At 41.7% G+C, this 17,612-nt stretch overlaps 1 protein-coding gene across 1 annotated transcript in view; it reads right to left on the reverse strand.

The window, feature by feature from the left end:
* The window catches only part of COL21A1 (collagen type XXI alpha 1 chain), a 472,866-nt gene that overhangs the window by 15,012 nt on the left and 440,242 nt on the right, over nt 1–17,612 (reverse strand). Inside the window, exons 26-27 of the mRNA XM_063916728.1 lie at nt 10,537–10,683; nt 1,462–1,516 (exon numbers count right to left, since the gene is read on the reverse strand). Coding sequence (XP_063772798.1) covers nt 1,462–1,516; nt 10,537–10,683 — 202 coding nt within the window. The remainder of the gene's footprint in view (nt 1–1,461; nt 1,517–10,536; nt 10,684–17,612) is intronic.

The following is a 17,612-nucleotide window of genomic DNA, read 5'->3' on the forward strand; positions in this document are numbered from 1 at the left end:
TACTGGACTCATTGTCATATTTTTTGAACTAGCTGGAGATGACATGCACTCTGTGGGAGTTATTGTGCTAGAAGTAGCCATAACAAGATGGATACACTGTGGCCATAAAGGAAACATATGGTCAGCAACTAAAATCAGGACGGCTATGGAATTAAAATAACAATTAATATCATACCTCCCAACTTCTGCCAGCAGTGGAGAGAGAACTTGAAATTACCGGGCGTGGCCTGCAGCAAGTGCCATGATCGTGGGTCACACACCCATTTTTGTCATCGTGGTGGCATGCTCAGTATTCTGTAAGCTGCTGGACATGCTCCCATGAAAAGATTCACTGCTGCTCTGCTAAGCAGAGCATTCAGTGACAGGGGGTCTCCAAGCTGTCCCCCCCCCCACACACACACTGCGGCCCACGGGTGTGATAGCGTGACAGTGCCTAAAAAAATGGACTGTCCCTGCCAAAATCGGGACAGTTGGGAATGATATGTTCCAAGAAGATAGTCCTCACAGCAACAACAGTCTGAACCATGGATCATTGGATTTATGTTGTTTATGCCAAATTCTGACTCTACCATCTTAATTTTGCAGCAGAAGTCAAGATTTATCAGACCAGTCAATGTTTTTCCACTGTTTAGCTGTGTAGTTTTGGTGATCCTCTGCCCACTGTAGCTTCAGTTGTCTGCAGCTGGCAGGAAATGAACCTGCTGAGGCCCTTTCACTGCTGCTGTAATCCACTCACTTCAAAGTTCATAGATGATATTCTGCATACTATCATAATATTAATAACGCATGGTTGTTTTACTGTTTTTCTGTCACCTTCCTGTCTGCTTCAACATGTCTGGAGATTCCTTTCTGACCTGACTTGATCAAGGCAGCATGGCCCTCGCTGGCGATGTCGCCTGTCGGACCACGGAAGATGTCGCTGACGAAGCGTAGGAGTGCGCATCATCAGCGACATAGTGCATACACACTAGACGATATCATGAACGATGTGTCCGAATTGGGCACATTGTACACAATATTACCTTCAGGCATTAGAGGTTAAGGAAAGTCATGGTCCAGATCCAGCAGTTCCACACTCTTTAGTAAGTGACTTGAGTGATGTGATTGCTGATATTATACAATAAGCCTTGGGAGTAAAAGAGGGTCCACATCAATTTAATTTAATGTAGCATATAATATATTTGTGTTCATGTGTGTATGTATTTTGCATAAATTGACAGCAATAAAAAAAATGCAGAAGTAGATTTACTAAAGCTTCTAAAACAAACATGTTGAGGTGTTGCAAATAGCAACCAATCAGATTCCGTCTATGAGTTTCTAGAATATAATATAGAAATGATAGTTAAAATCTGATAGGTTGCTTGTTTTGGGCAAAAAAGAATTTTTTCATGTTAAGAAGCTTTAGTAAATGTACCCCGTAGTCTATGATTTTAAATATTTGTTTCTATTTCTATCAAATACCTTTTAAAACTTCCATGCAGATTTCTCGTATAAATTGTTCAGATTGCTCCTTGCCCTTTGTAAAAATAAAGAACTACATGAATATTTTGCAAAATGAAACAATTGTGAAATAGTTGTTTAGTCCAAAGTGTACATCCAGTGATTATTACATAGGGCCTGATTCTGAGTAGCATGCAACAGAATCTATTGGCGGTCGCTCTTCTGCGGGTTTATGCAAATTTCTCAGTTCATACTCAGTTCAAATAATTGTTCAATTATGTGAACATCCACATTGAGGGCCTAATTCAATAAGGATTGCAGTTTCTGCTAAAAAGCAGTTTCTGCGATCAAATAGTTGCCGCCCAGAAATAGAGAAAAAACGCCCATCGTAAAAATTGCAAATGCATCGCAATATAAGGGGTGATCGCAAAATCAAACGCAATTATCGGAACATCAAAGATTTTTCCTATCTGCGCCAGGCAAGGTTGTCCACAGTTTTTACTAAACAAGAGGCTGGAAGTGGTCATCGCTGACGTCAGAGGCCCTCCTTAAAAACGACTGGGCATGCCTGCGTTTTTTCAGACACACCCAGAAAACTGCGGGTTTCCGCCCAGAAGGTCTAAATCTCTCTGCATGTGTTACATCTGCTGCACCTGCAGTGCACATGGTTTTGCCCATTAGAGGAAAATTTTATTTTGCAATGAACCTTGAATTAGGCCCTATGTGCAGATGGTGGAAAGCTGCGACAGATATAGATTTGATAGCTTGTCTTATGGGCCCTACATACTTGGTGACCCGCCGCCAAGCTGCCCGACGACCGAGACGGCCATCGGATGACCCAGCAGCAGGGGGCGGGGGGGTGACAGGGTGACTGAAGTTTTTTCACTCCCCCAGTCACCCGGCTCCATAGCCCTGCATACTACTATGGAAGAGATTGTCCATATTGGTCTGCAGTAATAAAAAGGCCGACATCAACGATGAACGAGCACGGGGCCGCGCATTGTTCATCGTTGGTGCCCACACATTGAAAGATATGAACGAGTTCTCATTCATTAATGAACGAGAACGTTCATATCGTTCAGTAAAATCTTTAAGTGTGTAGGGCCTGTAAGGTTCCTTTGATCCAAACCAACAGTTGTTTTCCATAGAAGGTTACATATTTAAAACAGTTATTTAATGCAATTTTTAACAATGCGCATGCAATAATTAAAAAATCAAAGGCTTATATTGTATGTAGTCAATAATACATAGTTTCTGAGTTTGAAAAAAGACAATTTGTCCATCCAGTTCAACCTATTTGTGATCTCCTATGATGTATTATTTTTAGGACTAATTTTGTCTGTTGCTAATGTCTGGCGTTGTGTTTATTCCTCTCTTTTTTTTTTTATTAACTATAGTGCGTAAGTATGCACCATAACCCTGTATATCCTTATACATTAGGTACTTATCTAGCCCATTCTTAAAGGTATTGACTGAGTCTGCCATTGCTACTATTTCAAGCAGGGAATTCCAAACACGTTTTGGCCTTACTGTGAAGAAACCTTTATGTCTCTGTGTGCGAAATCTCCTCTCCTCCAACCTAAGCGGCTGTCCACGTGTCCTCTGTGTTGATCTTACCAAAAACAGATCCCCCACAAGCTCTGGGTATTGTCCCCTTATATGTTTGTAAATGTCGATCATATCCCCTCTTAGTCTCCTCTTTTCCAGTGTAAACATGCCTAGTCTTGCAAGCCTTTCCTCGTATTCCAGCATCTCCATCCCCTTAATTAGTTTGGTTGCCCGCCTCTGAACCTTTTCTGGTTCCAGGATATCTTTTTTATAGTATGGTGCCCAAAACTGTGCACAGTATTCAAGATGTGGCCTCACTAGGGTTTAAATAATGGGAGTATAACACTCTCATCCCTTGCATCAACTCCTCGCTTTATACATGCTAATACCTTGTTAGCCTTCTTTGCTGCAATCCTACTTTGGGTACTGCTGCTTAGTTTGCTATCTATGTGAACACCTAAGTCTTTTTCCAGTACGGAATCCCCTAATTTTACCCCATTGTGTATGTACAGTAGGTGTTATTTTTGTTCTTGCTACCAAAGTGCATTACCTTACACTTATCAGTATTGAAGCTCATTCTCCATTTTGCTGCCCATGCTTCCAGTTTAACTGTTTTCATTCTGAAGAGACTAAGCATCTCCCTCCGTATTTATACATTTACACAATTTGGTATCATCTGCAAAAATTGACACCATGCTCTCTAGATATACTGCTAGAAAATGTTGAACAATAGTGGACCAAGGCCCTCATTCCGAGTTGTTCGCTCGTTGCCGAGTTTCGCTATATTGCGATTAGTCGCTTACTGCGCATGCGCAAGGTTCGCAGAGCGCATGCGGTTAGTTATTTTACTAAAAAGTTAGGTATTTTACTCACGGCATAACGAGGATTTTTCATCGTTCTGGTGATCGGAGTGTGATTGACAGGAAGTGGGTGTTTCTGGGCGGCAACTGGCCGTTTTATGGGTGTGTGCGGAAAAACGCTGCCGTTTCTGGGAAAAACGCGGGAGTGGCTGGAGAAATGGGGGAGTGTCTGGGCGAACGCTGGGTGTAATTGTGACGTCAAACCAGGAACGAAACTGACTGAACTGATCGCAGTGGCAGAGTAAGTCCCGAGCTACTCAGAAACTGCAAATAAATTTCTATTCGCAATTATGCTAATCTTTCGTTCGCAATTCTGCAAAGCTAAGATTCACTCCCAGTAGGCGGCGGCTTAGCATGTGCAATGCTGCTAAAAGCAGCTAGCGAGCGAACAACTCGGAATGAGGGCCCAAGTACAGACCCTTGTGGCAGACCACTTGGTACTTCAGTCCAATTTGAAAAAGTTTCATTTACCACAACACGCTGCTCCGTATTATCTAATGAATTTCTGACCCAAGTGTATATTGTGCGCCCTAGCCCAAGTTCTTGTAACTTATAGATAAGTCTCATGTGTGGTACTGTGTTAAAAGCTTTAGCAAAGTCTAAAAAGATTACATCCACCTACTTACCCTGATCAAGGTTTGCATTAACCATTTCATAAAAGCCTAGTAAGTTTGTTTGACATGATCTATCCTTCACAAATCCATGTTGGTTCCTATTAATAACCTTATTGGCTTCAATGAACTTCTGTATACTATCCCTTAGAATACCTTCCAGTACTTTCCCCACTATACATGTAAGACTAACTGGTCTATAATTACCCGGTTCCGCTTTACTTCCCTTTTTGAATATCGGCACTATGGGCCTAATTCAGAGTTGATCGCAGCAGCAAATTTGTTAACAGTTGGGCAAAACCATGTGCACTGCAGGAGGGGCAGATATAAAATGTGCAGAGAGAGTTAGATTTGGGTGGGGTGTGTTCAAACTGAAATCTAAATTGCAGTGCATCATTTACCCTGCACAGAAACAAAATAACCTACCCAAATCTAACTCTCTCTGCAAATGTTATATCTGCCACACCTGCAGTGCACATGGTTTTACCCAACTGCTAACAAATTTGCTGCTGCGATCAACTCTGAATTACCCCCTATAGTGGTCATTCCGAGTTGATCGCAGCTAGCAACTTTTTGCTGCTGGTGCAATCAACTAATCCACGCCTATGGGCGAGTGTATTTTAGCTTAGCAGGGCTGATAATGCTTGTGCAGCCCTGCTTAGCTAAAAAAGTTTTGTGTAAAAGAAGAGTAGCCCTATACCTACTTACCCTGTGCGACGATCTCAGCGATGCAGGTCCCGGCTTTGACGTCAGACATCTGCCCTTCGTTCTCCTGGACACGCCTGCATTTTCCTTACCACTCCCCGAAAATGGCCGGCAACGGACAGGTGACACCCTGGAACGCCTTCCTTCTGTCAATCTTCTTGCGGTCACCGATGCAACCGCTTTCTTCATTGCTAGTTTTGTGTGAAAGTACGTCGCGCGTGCGCACTGCGCACCATATGCATGCGTAGAAATGCCGCTTTTTGACCTAATCGCCATGCTGTGAACGAAAGCAGCTAGCTAACAACTCGGAATGACCCCCATTGTCCCTATCAATGGAAAAAACACACACATTGGCCCTGACACAGGGAAAAAACCACATACATTGGCCCTGACAGGAAAAAAACACACATTGGCCCTGATAAAGAAAAACCACACTGGCCACCACCAGATTTGCCACCACAGGGTAAAAAAAAAAACATACATTGGCCCCGTCAAGGGAAAAAACATACACATTGGCCCTGACTAGCTACCACATGGGAAACAAATACACACACTGCCTTTATATTTTAGGCCTATTCCTCAGAACCCCATTCATGTCTACCAGCCAAGAGCCTCATGGCCTCCCAAGAACAGCTGCTGTAAGCCGGAAGGCTACTGAGAGACTGACCCACTTCCATACTCAATGCCACAATATCATTAACAGAACAGGCATTGCCCAGACGCTGTGATTTTGCCTTCCTGTGCTACAGGCAGAGACAAATGGAGGTACTAACTATCCTTCACTGACCTGAGGGAGCAAGGGCCCGTCCATGTACACAGCCAGGTGCCAGTCTCACAACCTGCCTCTATGTGACATAGCAGAGAGCCTCAGCCAATCAGTAGCCATTTTATATCTAGAGGGAAGAGAGAAGAGCCAATCACACCCCTGGGACACACTGATTTGCAGTCACAGTGGCACAGGCACGGTGGCGGCTTAACTACTGCGTCCTTATAGTGTGACACCCCTGTTCAACCACACTGGTCGAATGGCTTTAGAGCCATTCCTGCCCCCCTAACCCTAACCACCCCCGAAACTTTTAATTCTGGCATGGGAATTCTGACAGGTGTCTCTAAGTCAACATATTCTAGGTCGACCGGTCAAAAGGTCAACATGAGTTTTTCACAATCTACTTCTTTTTTTTTTTTTACTTTTTCATACTTATCGATCCACGTGGACTAAGATTGGGAATAGTAACCTGCCCGAAGCATGGCGAGTGAAACGAGCCATGCGAGGGGACACGGTGCACTAACTGGGGTTCCTTGTCATTCTACGGAAAAAATGACACCCAAATATTTAAAAAACTCATGTTGTCTAGAACATGTCGATTTAGAAACCCTGTCGACCTAGAATCCCTGTTGACCTAGAATCCATGTCGACCTAGTTACTGTCAACCAATACTGGTCAACCTAGACACTGTCGACTTAAGTGTGGTTGACCTTCCATACCACACCCCAAAACACCACTGCACTGCATTCCCCCTATATGCAGTACTACATTACAACACTAAATCACTGCACTACATCCCCCCTATATGCTGCACTGCATCAATACGCTACATCCCCCTATACGCTGCTCTACATTACTGCACAACATCCCCCTATGTGCTGCACTACATCACTAAACTACATCCCCATATATGCTGCACTACTGTACATTACTACACTACACCTCCCTCTATGCTGCACTACTATACATTACTACACTACACCTTCCTCTATGCTGCACTACATCCCATTCTACACTCCCTTATACACTGCACTACATCCTCCTCATACACTGCATTACATCACTACACTACATTCCCCCTTAGTGCTGAACTACATTACATTACTACGCTAAATCCCTCCTATGCGCTGCACTACATAACTACACTACAACCCCACTATGCCCTGCACTACATCACTACGTTACTCACCCCTATGTGCTTCAGTACATTACTACACTATAACCCCCCATATGTGCTGCACTAAATCACTACACTACATCTCCCCTATGTGCTGCACTACATCACTGCACTGCATTTCCCACAATAACATTATAACATCCCAGTGCGTCCCTCCACATGAACTTCCCATGAGAAAGCTCTCTTACCACAGAGCCCACACATCATTCAGCACCTGGGAACCTGTGTATAGTCAGAAACAGAGTATAGTATATGTGCCAGCAGGCAGAGTTATATATAGGCATTCGTTGGTCACTAGCCTAAGCTAAAGATTTGGGATCCAGTCAGGATCCTGTTGGTCGGGATCCAGACAGTTGAAAAACAGATGCCAGGATCCCAACACTACTTGGAATGCAGACACCAGCATCCCGAATAGGGTCACAAGCCTGGGCCTAAATCCCGACCGCCAGGATCCTGAACGATTGCATCCCAGGCCGCAGGAGAGGTAAGCCACAAGGGATAGGTTTAGGCTCTGGGGGGATGGTTAGGGTTAGGCTGTGGGGTGGGGTGGTTATGTTTAGGCTGCAGGGGGAGGGTTATGTTTAGGCACCACTTGTTAGGGTTAGGCTGCAGGGGGAGGGTTAGGTTTAGGCACCACTTAGAAGAGTTAGGCTGCAGGGGGAGGGTTAGGTTTAGGCTGCGGGAAGGGGGTGGGTAGGTTTAGGCACCACTGGGAAGGGTTAGGGTTAGGCTGCAGGGGGGTGTGGGGATAGGTTTAGGCTGCAGGAAGGGATAGTTTGGGTTAGGGGGCCATTGGGGGAAGGTAAGTATACTTACCTTCCTCTGTCGGGATTCTGAGCATCGGGATGCCACGGTCAGTATTCTGACCAACGGCATCCCGAACACTGGCATATCCATCTCAACCCAAAGATTCAATATTGGTATTATTAAGTGAGCACAGGGCTGGTGCAGAGGCCACAGAGCCTCTTGGGAAAAGTGTCAATTTTACCAGGTGAAAAGGTCTCGCAGCTTGACATGCTTAAATGCTCTGCACTGCATGTACTAATTCACAAGTATGTAGCCTATGTCCTTCCCGCTGATGGTTTGAGACCCCAACAGCTATGGAGCTGTAAAAAAGCACTGATTAAAAAAGCACTGCATGTCATTGACAAGCCCTGTAAGCATGCTAGGTGAAATCATCTTGCACTACGGCATATAAAGTGTCTCACAGACCATACCTGCAGTCTGCACAATGCTATTAGTACCACTACTGTCAACGGCTGTGGGCCCTTTCATTGCATCAGGGTCTGGTACACTGCACCGCCTGCACCGGAAGTAGTTCCGCTACTGCGTGGTAATTCAAAATTCGGAGTGTGGCAAAATTCCACACGCAACTGAATTTACCACTATACATTGAATGTTTTTCCTTTTCTATATACTCATTTTAATCTCAGAAACCATCTAAGAAAAAAAATTGTTGGGTTGGACCAAAATTACCTAATGTAACCTATACAGTCTGTCTTTATCTATTCGCACATTTCCAATATCTGCGCAGGCTGTAGTTAATATCCTGGTAGTCACCATCCCATCTGTTGGAGGGGACAGTTAGGGTTAGGCTGTGGGAGAGGTGCCATAGGGTTAAATTTTGGGAGGGTTAAAATATTCCCTGGGTATCCTTTGTGATATTGAACGTCGGAATGCCGTTGTCAGCATTCTGTCCATTGGGATGGTGGCTGCCAGGATATATCGATACCATCTCATCTGTACATAGTGGTGTTTGAATTAATATATAACACTATTGGGCACTCTCTCACTGTATATTATGTATAAGCAAATAATATGGTTAGCATTACTGCCTCACAGCACTGAGGTCATGGGTTCAACTCCCACCATGGCCCTAACTGTGTGGAGTTTGTAAATTTTCCCGTACTTGCGTGGGTTTCCTCTGTGTACTCCAGTTTCCTCCCACAATCCAAAAATATATTGGTGGGTTAATTGGCTCCCAAACAGTTATGTGTACATAAGGAGCGGGATTTAGATTATAATCTCCACTGGAACAGGGACTGATGTGAATGGCCAAATACTCTCTGTAAAGCGCTACGGAATATGTGTGCGCTATATAAATAACTGGAAATAAATAATAAATAATTTAAGAAAAAATCAATAATGTATCAAAATAACGATGTTAAATAGAGTTTTTCCGAGTAAAGTAAATTTACTGGCTATTTTACTATTATTTTTCTTATAAGTCAATACGCACTTTGACAATTTATTCATTGTACTTTAAATAAAACTCAGAAATATTTACTGAATGTATAGAGATCCCATACATATCTTTGTGACAATTCTCATGGGAGATTTCATAAATTGGAAACTAACGTCCTTCAGAGAAATGTAACTCTTATTTTGTTTAAGACTAATCCGGAGGTTCCCAAACTGTGCGCCGTGGCTCCCTGGGGTGCCTCTGGAAACTTGCAGGGGTGCCCTGGGTTGGTGGTCCAGGACCAATTCAAATTATTCATGGTCAATATAATAGGCAAAACCAGTGCTGGAGGCTGCCAGTAATAAAATATGTGGCCAAACAAAAGCAAATTTTGTCCCTCACCACACAACTGACCCCAAGGATGACATATAAATGCAATCTACTTAATGTAATATTTCTTTCTAAATTTCTCAATAAGAAATTCTTGGCCATGGGGTGCCGTGAAAAAAATTCTGATATTCTAGGGCGCCGTGATTCAAAAAAGTTTGGAAAACACTGTGTTAACCTTTTATGTCATACTTATTTTGTTTTACCTTTCCATTCTAATAACATATTTACAAAGTGCATGTCTCTTGTACTGCATTTAGCAGTAACATAGACTTATGGTGTCCTGTATGATCTGCACAAACTTTGTAACAATGTGTTTCCATTTCAGTGGAAAAATATACTTAAAAATGTATTCATCATTGTCCCTTTGTGTAAAATAGTAAAATGTATTTGCTTTGATAGTTACTGTATACTAATGTCTTCATTTTGGATTTACAGGTAACACAATAACAATGTACTATACTGTACTTTCCATGCATAGTCCATTCAAGTTACATCCATTAAAAAGCATACTTTCTACAGGCCAAACTCATGACCTGCATTTATATATGTTATACTTACTTGGGCACGAAATCCCGGCAGTTGGGAAGACTAGCAGCAGAATCCAATAAGTCTTGGTTAAGTATTTTCACCCTAACACTCCTCTGCAACAACCTAACTCTAACCGCCTCCCGCAGGCTAACCCGATCCTCCCCCGCTCCCGCTTTAGTGCCTAAACCTAAATCCAGTACTAACCTCCATTATCTATCAGGATTCCACTGTCAGTCTTCTGACTGTTGGGATACCAACTGCAGGGATTTTGACCACATCCTGTTATACCAATTGTATGCTGTAGCTCACAAATATGATTGGTGACATACAGGCCTTCCTTCTTGTCCGGGAGATCCAGGAAGTCCTCTGTCACCACTGATACCCCTAGCTCCTGGTGCACCCGTTAATCCTGTAGGTCCGGGCTCTCCTCTTTGGCCATTAAAACCTGGATGTCCTTGTTCTCCTACTTCTCCTTTCTGAAAAAAATAAAATTGCATATTAAGCAAATTGGGCATAAGTTAAAAGCTAATCTACACATTAAAAGAAAAAGTAATATTCCCCAATTAAAAATACACTGATTTTTAATTTTAAGTAACTTTTTTTGTTTTTTAAACATTTTTTCTTTATTGAAGCATGTGTGGATTATATGTCTGAGACAAATTTAATATACATGACAATTGTATTATGTGAGGTATTGTATATAAAAAAACAAATTTAACATACAATAGTTTTATGTGACCGCAATAGCACTGGTATTGTGTGGCATATTACATATCAGAAGCAAGTTTGGAATACATGACAGTAGTATTATATGATATATTAACAGCCTTAATCTCATGTGTATATATCGATAACCATCTGGAATATAAACTATGGCAATCATTTTGTATTTTATGAGAAGACCTGGACCTGTGAATCGCGTTCATCCGGAGGAGGGACTGGAATCTATAGCTATAGCGGGATCTTGAGTGTATACTTGTGTTTCATACCACAGCGTACCTAGAAAACATTTCCATAATTGGTCCCTAAGTTGTGAGGATAGAGTGGCAATGTAGCTCTCCCATGTATCGAAGAGGTACTCTGCAAATTTTTCTCTCAGTGAGGCTTCCAGCCAATCCATCCTAAAAACATGAAATAGCCTTTCTAAGAAAAGTGAAAATGGTGGGATAGCTGGTTCTATCCACTTTTGTAAAATGTATTTCTTGGCCGCAGCTGATATAACCAGTTATAATTTACAGTATGTACTCCCTTTGGCACACGGGTGTACCGTAGGATGCCAAATATAGCCCATTCAGGGGTCAATGGCAAGTGAGATAACAAGTGGCGGGTGGCATATTTCCATATTTGGGTCCAAAAACTGCGTATTACCGGGCATACCCAAAGACAATGTAATAAGTCTACTTCAAGGGTCCGCATCTGGGAGTGGTCATCTGCTATTCCCATTAAGTATCTACGGTGAGGGGGAACATACAGTGTGTTTTGTGGACTATGTTAAGGAAAAGTACAGCATATGACGCTGCAGAATGGGAATTGGTTTCTCCATTGAGCCAGCCTAGTTGTTATCGTGTCATATTTTAGTGGGAAAAAAAATAGATAATGAATGGGTATGGCTTTAAACCCTGGAGCAGTAATTTATCCAGGGGATTATCCCAGTCTGCTTGCGAAGATTTTCTAAAAAGAGTCCTCACATAGACTTGTGCTTGAAAATAGGCTAATGGAAAAGACCTAAGAGCTGGATATTTGGTGATTGCTTGTGAGAAGAGTAGGGGTTTCCTAATCAAGGAGTCTATAAGTTGCTGAACAGAGGTAAGGCCCATTTCAGACCACAGAGTAAAGTGATATCTCGCCTCTCTGTGTTGAAAGTTAGGATTATGTATTAGGAGGAGAAAAAGAGATATAAATGAATTTTAAGGGGTATTCCGGTCAGGCCCCGCATGCTGACCGTCACCTCCCCCACTTGTTGAAGCAGAAATTGCGATCACATTGCAATTTCTGCTTCATCATAGAAATTAAGGGGTTGCCTCGTGCCGACACAGCTTGGCTGTGCCCACAGGAGGCCCTTAGCCATCTTACTGATTCCGGCATCTGTGCGTGATGTCACACAGCCGCCATGCTCACGCCCATGCTACACCCCCATTTCCAAGACACTGCCCCCATTTGCCTGTCTCCACCCCTGCAACGCTCCATCTATGAAACGGAGCGTTGCCGCCCCCACCCCCACCCCGCAAAAGCCTCTGTCTGACAGGCAGAGGCTTTCGCATTTTCTGCGGCCCCCCACAGAAAATGTGGGTGCATGCGCAGGACAGGCGCTGTGCATGCTCCCACATCCGTTTAGCAATTTTTGTGGATGGATCGCGTTTGGCGATCCAACCTCAATTAGGCCCAACATCCGCAAAAGATGCGATCTTAACAACCTCTTTTCCATTTTCACTTCCTTGAAATAGTAACCAGTTCTGTAGCACTCGAAGCATGGGATCTAGGGTCAAATTAAATAGCAAGGGTGAGAAGTGACAAACCTGCCTTGTTCCCCTGGACATAGTAAGGTTGGTGCCAATAGACCCATTGATCAACAAGGAGGTGGTGGGACTAGTATAGAAGAATTGAATAATGTTAAATGATTAAGAGAACCAAACCGTCTTCTGCCTGAAAGGTATGACCATAACAGGAGGTTAGAGGTTAGACTGGATCCATTACCACCCCAATCAGGGTACGAATACCCTTAACTGAGTGTGTGCCTCTGACAAACCCAACTGGTGTTCTGTAGGAGAAAGGAAAGATTGCAGACAATCTGACACTAACTTTGCCATCAACTTATAATCGACATTGAGCAAGGTAATTGGGTAACGTGAGGGTAACGTCAGATCTTTGGTTTAGGGTTAGTTGTTATACAGGCTTGGTTAAAAATGGGATAGTATTGAGTCACTCTGTAAATGATAAAAGCTCCTGTTGAACAGGAATTGTTTCATGTTTTAGCAATTTATAATATTTAGCTGAGTATCCATCATTCACAGGGGATTTATTGGAATGAATGGCCAATATGGCGTGTGCAATCTCGTTATCTGTAATTTAAGCCTCTAAAATGTCTCTTTGAGCTTGTGTAAGACAAGGAAGATTTGCTTCTCAAGTAGTTTAACCTTTACAGTAGGGTCTGGAGGGGGTAGACTGATAGAGCAGATTAAAATAATTTTGGAACACTTGGGCTATGTCAGAGGTTTTAGTCAAGAATGTTGCGGTAAGAGAATCATAGAGGGCCATAACATGATTACATTGTTTAAATGATTTAGTCATATTAGCCAGTAGAGTGCCTGTTATATTTCCCCATGGAAAATATTTTTGTTTCATATAATCCAATTTCGGTTGAGCCATAAATTTAACCATGAAAAAACTATCCAATAATTTGCAAGATTGAATATAGGTAGCATGAGTGACATCTGTACGGTTAGAAATGTCGTTTTGTAAAGCACTAGGCATAGAGCTCTGCAACTATCCACGTTTAATCTCAGCCTCCTTGTTTTGTTTGGCCATACAACATAAGATATGACGCCCACATCAACTTTAGAAGTTTCCCAAAACAAGACATGGTTGTCCCAGTGTTTTAAATAATCATCTGAAAACTCAGTCCATTTTAGTTCAAGATACTTTTGTAATTGCTCAGAGTAAAAAAAATAAGATGAAAAGCGCCAAGTACGAGTGTTTACTGAGGGGATAGCTAATGACATTGATACCAGAGCGTGGTCAGATACAATAATATCACCAAGCTCTGTGGCCGCAACATTGTTGAGGAGTGTGTCAGCAATAAGGATCTAGTCAATACTGGAAAGAGACCCATGAACCCCCCAAATGAAATGTGTAGGATCTATCAGTTAGATTAAGCAACCTCCAAGGATCCACCAAGGAGAGTGTGGAATTCAAGTGTCTCCAGCAATGTGATGTAAGATTGGATGGAGTTGGGAATTTAACAACAAAGGGGTTAGCTACTGTGTTGACGTCACTTACTAAGAAAACAGGGTGATTCTCCCTTCCTGACAATAACTGTGAAATATTTTGGAAATGGTTTCTAATCCTACGTTTTAATATAAGAATAATAAGAAGATAAGATTCACATCATAAATCTGAATATCTAACAATATATATCTTCCCTCCAGATCTAGAACTGTATTTAAAATTGTGTATGGTACATGTTTGGCAAAAACAATCATAACACAGTGAGATTTAATATGGTAAGAGGCAGAGTGGTATTCATCAGTCTAACCATCACTTATAGTAGAATCATCACCATTTTTCCACTGAGTCTTTTGAATTTAAACTATGTCAGATTTACATTTTTTCAAAAAAGAAGTGACTTTTTTTTACATTTAATTGGGGTATTAAACCCTCCCAAATTCAAAGATGTTATATTGAGAGAAAAAGGGTGGATACGTGATGTGTGTTTTGCGTGTATCTGCCATCAGCCTATCCTTATTAAAGGAAATATGTGATCTAGGAAACTACTAGTGACTGGAGGATCGCCCCTGTCCTACAAGCAGAGAAAATCCTAAATGTAATAATCACTCACACCGACAACAAGAATACAAAACACAGGTCCAGGTCCGCTAAGCACAGGTTCAGGTCCACTACGCACACAACATCATATAAACTAAGAAGTCTATCAAATACACATGCTTCAAAAACTTCTCAGACAATTTACCTACTAAAATGAAATACTATGGAGCCTTGGTGGTTAGTCCAAGGGTCATAAGCATAGAATAATACAGAGCAATAAATAAACAATACTAATCATTAGTTCAAAACAAATGTACACATTTGTGATATCTAAGAAAACTAACTTAATTAGGGGAGAAAATTTACTTTTTTTAGCTTGAGGGTTTACCTCACTGAGAGGAATGAGAGGGGTGAGGAGGTGATCCCTTAGAGGGATTCTTTGGGAAGATATGTGAGTGAGCAGCTATAGGATCATCAAAAATATATGTCTGCCTGATGCAATACCCATAGAAATATACAAGCGGTTTAGGGAATTTTATACCCCATATTTACTGGAATTATTTAATACTCTTTTTGAATATTGTTCAGTACCCTCCTCAATGTCTACAGCTATTATAATTGTACTTCTTAAACCGGATAAAGACCTTACCTACCCTGACTCTTATAGACCTTTCTCATTTCTTTCCACTGATGTTAAGATACTGGCCAAAGTTTAAGCCATCCGTCTCAATACGGTAATCACATCTATCGTTCATGATGATCAGACAGGTTTTATGCCGGGAAAGTCTAAGGTACAGAACCTCTGGAGACTCAGTGGAATGGGGGTATGTATGGGAGGTCCTTAATAAATTTGCTTTTGGTCCCAAATTTATTATGCACCTTTTTTATTCTTGTTCTGGATGTATATTTGTTAAAATATCATATGCATTAGTAATGGTTGCTATAGAGATTCGCACTACCCTTCTAATATGCTATTTTATTTGTAATGCTACGTATACTGAACTTTATGCAAAAATGACCATTGTCAAATGTGTTAACTTGTTTATTTTTCTTGGATTACATGTACTTTACTGTAATGTATACATGTATACCAAGTTGAACTCAAATCAATACAAACTACATTTTATATATGTGTGTGTGTGTGTGTGTGTGTGTGTGTGTGTGTGTGTGTGTGTGTGTGTGTGTGTGTGTGTGTGTGTACAGTATGTATGCCCAGTTTTTCAGTAATTTTTTACTTTGCAGGATATATCAGGGAAAGGAGTTTATTATTGTCCACCAAGTATTTGCAAACTAAGGAGAATTCCTTTAGTTTCTGGGCCACCAGTGCCGAGAAGTCCTGAAACAGGATTCTATGATTCACAATCATCAGGTTTCTCTGACGTTTGTAAGTGGATAGAGTATTCACCTTAGAACGGTAGTCCAGGAACTTGGCGATGACTGGACGGGGTTTGCCATTTCCTCCCTCTTATTCCAGACTGTGAGGAAATGAGGTCTGTGACAATTAATATAGCTATGCCTCATTTCCCATGTCAAACATGTACTTTTTATACGCATATCCGTATACATTCAATTCATCTGTTTGTTCATAATCCATAACATGTTCATTGCTGCTCACCCAATACTGTGTTTAAATCAACCTTAATTTTGTTAATATGAGCAATTGTGTTATGTTATCTGTTACCCTTTAGATAATGTATTTATTTTAGATTCCTATTGTTTTCATACACCACAGTGGACACTCAGAGGGTGAGTCATATTAGGTACCATTGTCCCTTATTGTTTACTCCCTATTGTCCAAAAGTGAGCTGATCAGACAGGGTGGATCTCTGGCTGATGTAATCACCTTGATTAGAATATGTATTGTATTCCAATGCTGTAAGATTCTAAGACACAGAGGTCACACTCAACCCTGCAATATGAAGCTTCTGGAGGTATAAGTAGGGCTACCCAGAGAGCTGAAGGGAGATTCTTTGACCCTAGGCTAAGAAGTAATGTTCTACCAGGGATTTGCTGTGGAACCCATTATATTGGATTTATCTGGGACTCTGTGTTGCTGGAAGAGATTCTCTGCTGCAAGACTAAGAAGAAATATTCTGTTAGGAGTTTGTGATAGGAATTGTAGTGTGGAATTGGATAACAGAAGTGTGCTGAGCTGTTTATAAACCATTCTGTTCAATAAACCACTGTTGAGTTTTCATCTACCACCATGCCTGAGTGATTTGGAACCCGGTATCTTCACACAGACCAATACGGTGCACTCTCTCAATTTGTGTGACTTCCAATTCACATTGGAGATTGAAAGCTGATATAAGAATAGTGGTTAAGTGATCGAATAGAGCTTGGCCTCGGATCTGCTCAGGAATGCCTACAAACCGAAGGTTGTTCCGTCTATTTTCAAGATCATTTATCTACCAAAGACTGGTAGGAAATGGTAGAGGAGGCAGATGAAGCCTGAAGGGTATGGACAGTGTCCTTAATATCACTAACACGCTGTTCTGCCACATCTAATAGGTTAGCACGATCAGATAAGCAAGACAGGGCATAGAGTCCATAGAAGAATGAATCCTATCCAGCTTTTTATCAATCTTAGGTATTAACTGGTCAAATGTCGCCTCAATGTTTGGAATAAGTTGACAGAATTTTTCATCAATTACTGGCATAAGTGAGTCAAATTTCTCATCAATTTTAGGCATAATAGCACTAAGAATTTGGGTTGCCATGTTTATGCTGTGCAGCTCCACATCACCTGACTCAGGGACTGCCGACTCACTAGGGGCCTTATGAGTAGACAAAGATGGGGAGACATTTGATTTAGCCGGGGTTTTATTTGGCTTAACCATGGTGTAAGTGGATGTTCTGGGAGATGATCCTAACAGCAATATGGGGCTACGATTTCAAATGTAAAACTCCTCTAAAAATCCAA

Source organism: Pseudophryne corroboree, chromosome 4 (genome assembly GCF_028390025.1).
Source record: "Pseudophryne corroboree isolate aPseCor3 chromosome 4, aPseCor3.hap2, whole genome shotgun sequence".
NCBI lineage: Eukaryota > Metazoa > Chordata > Amphibia > Anura > Myobatrachidae > Pseudophryne > Pseudophryne corroboree.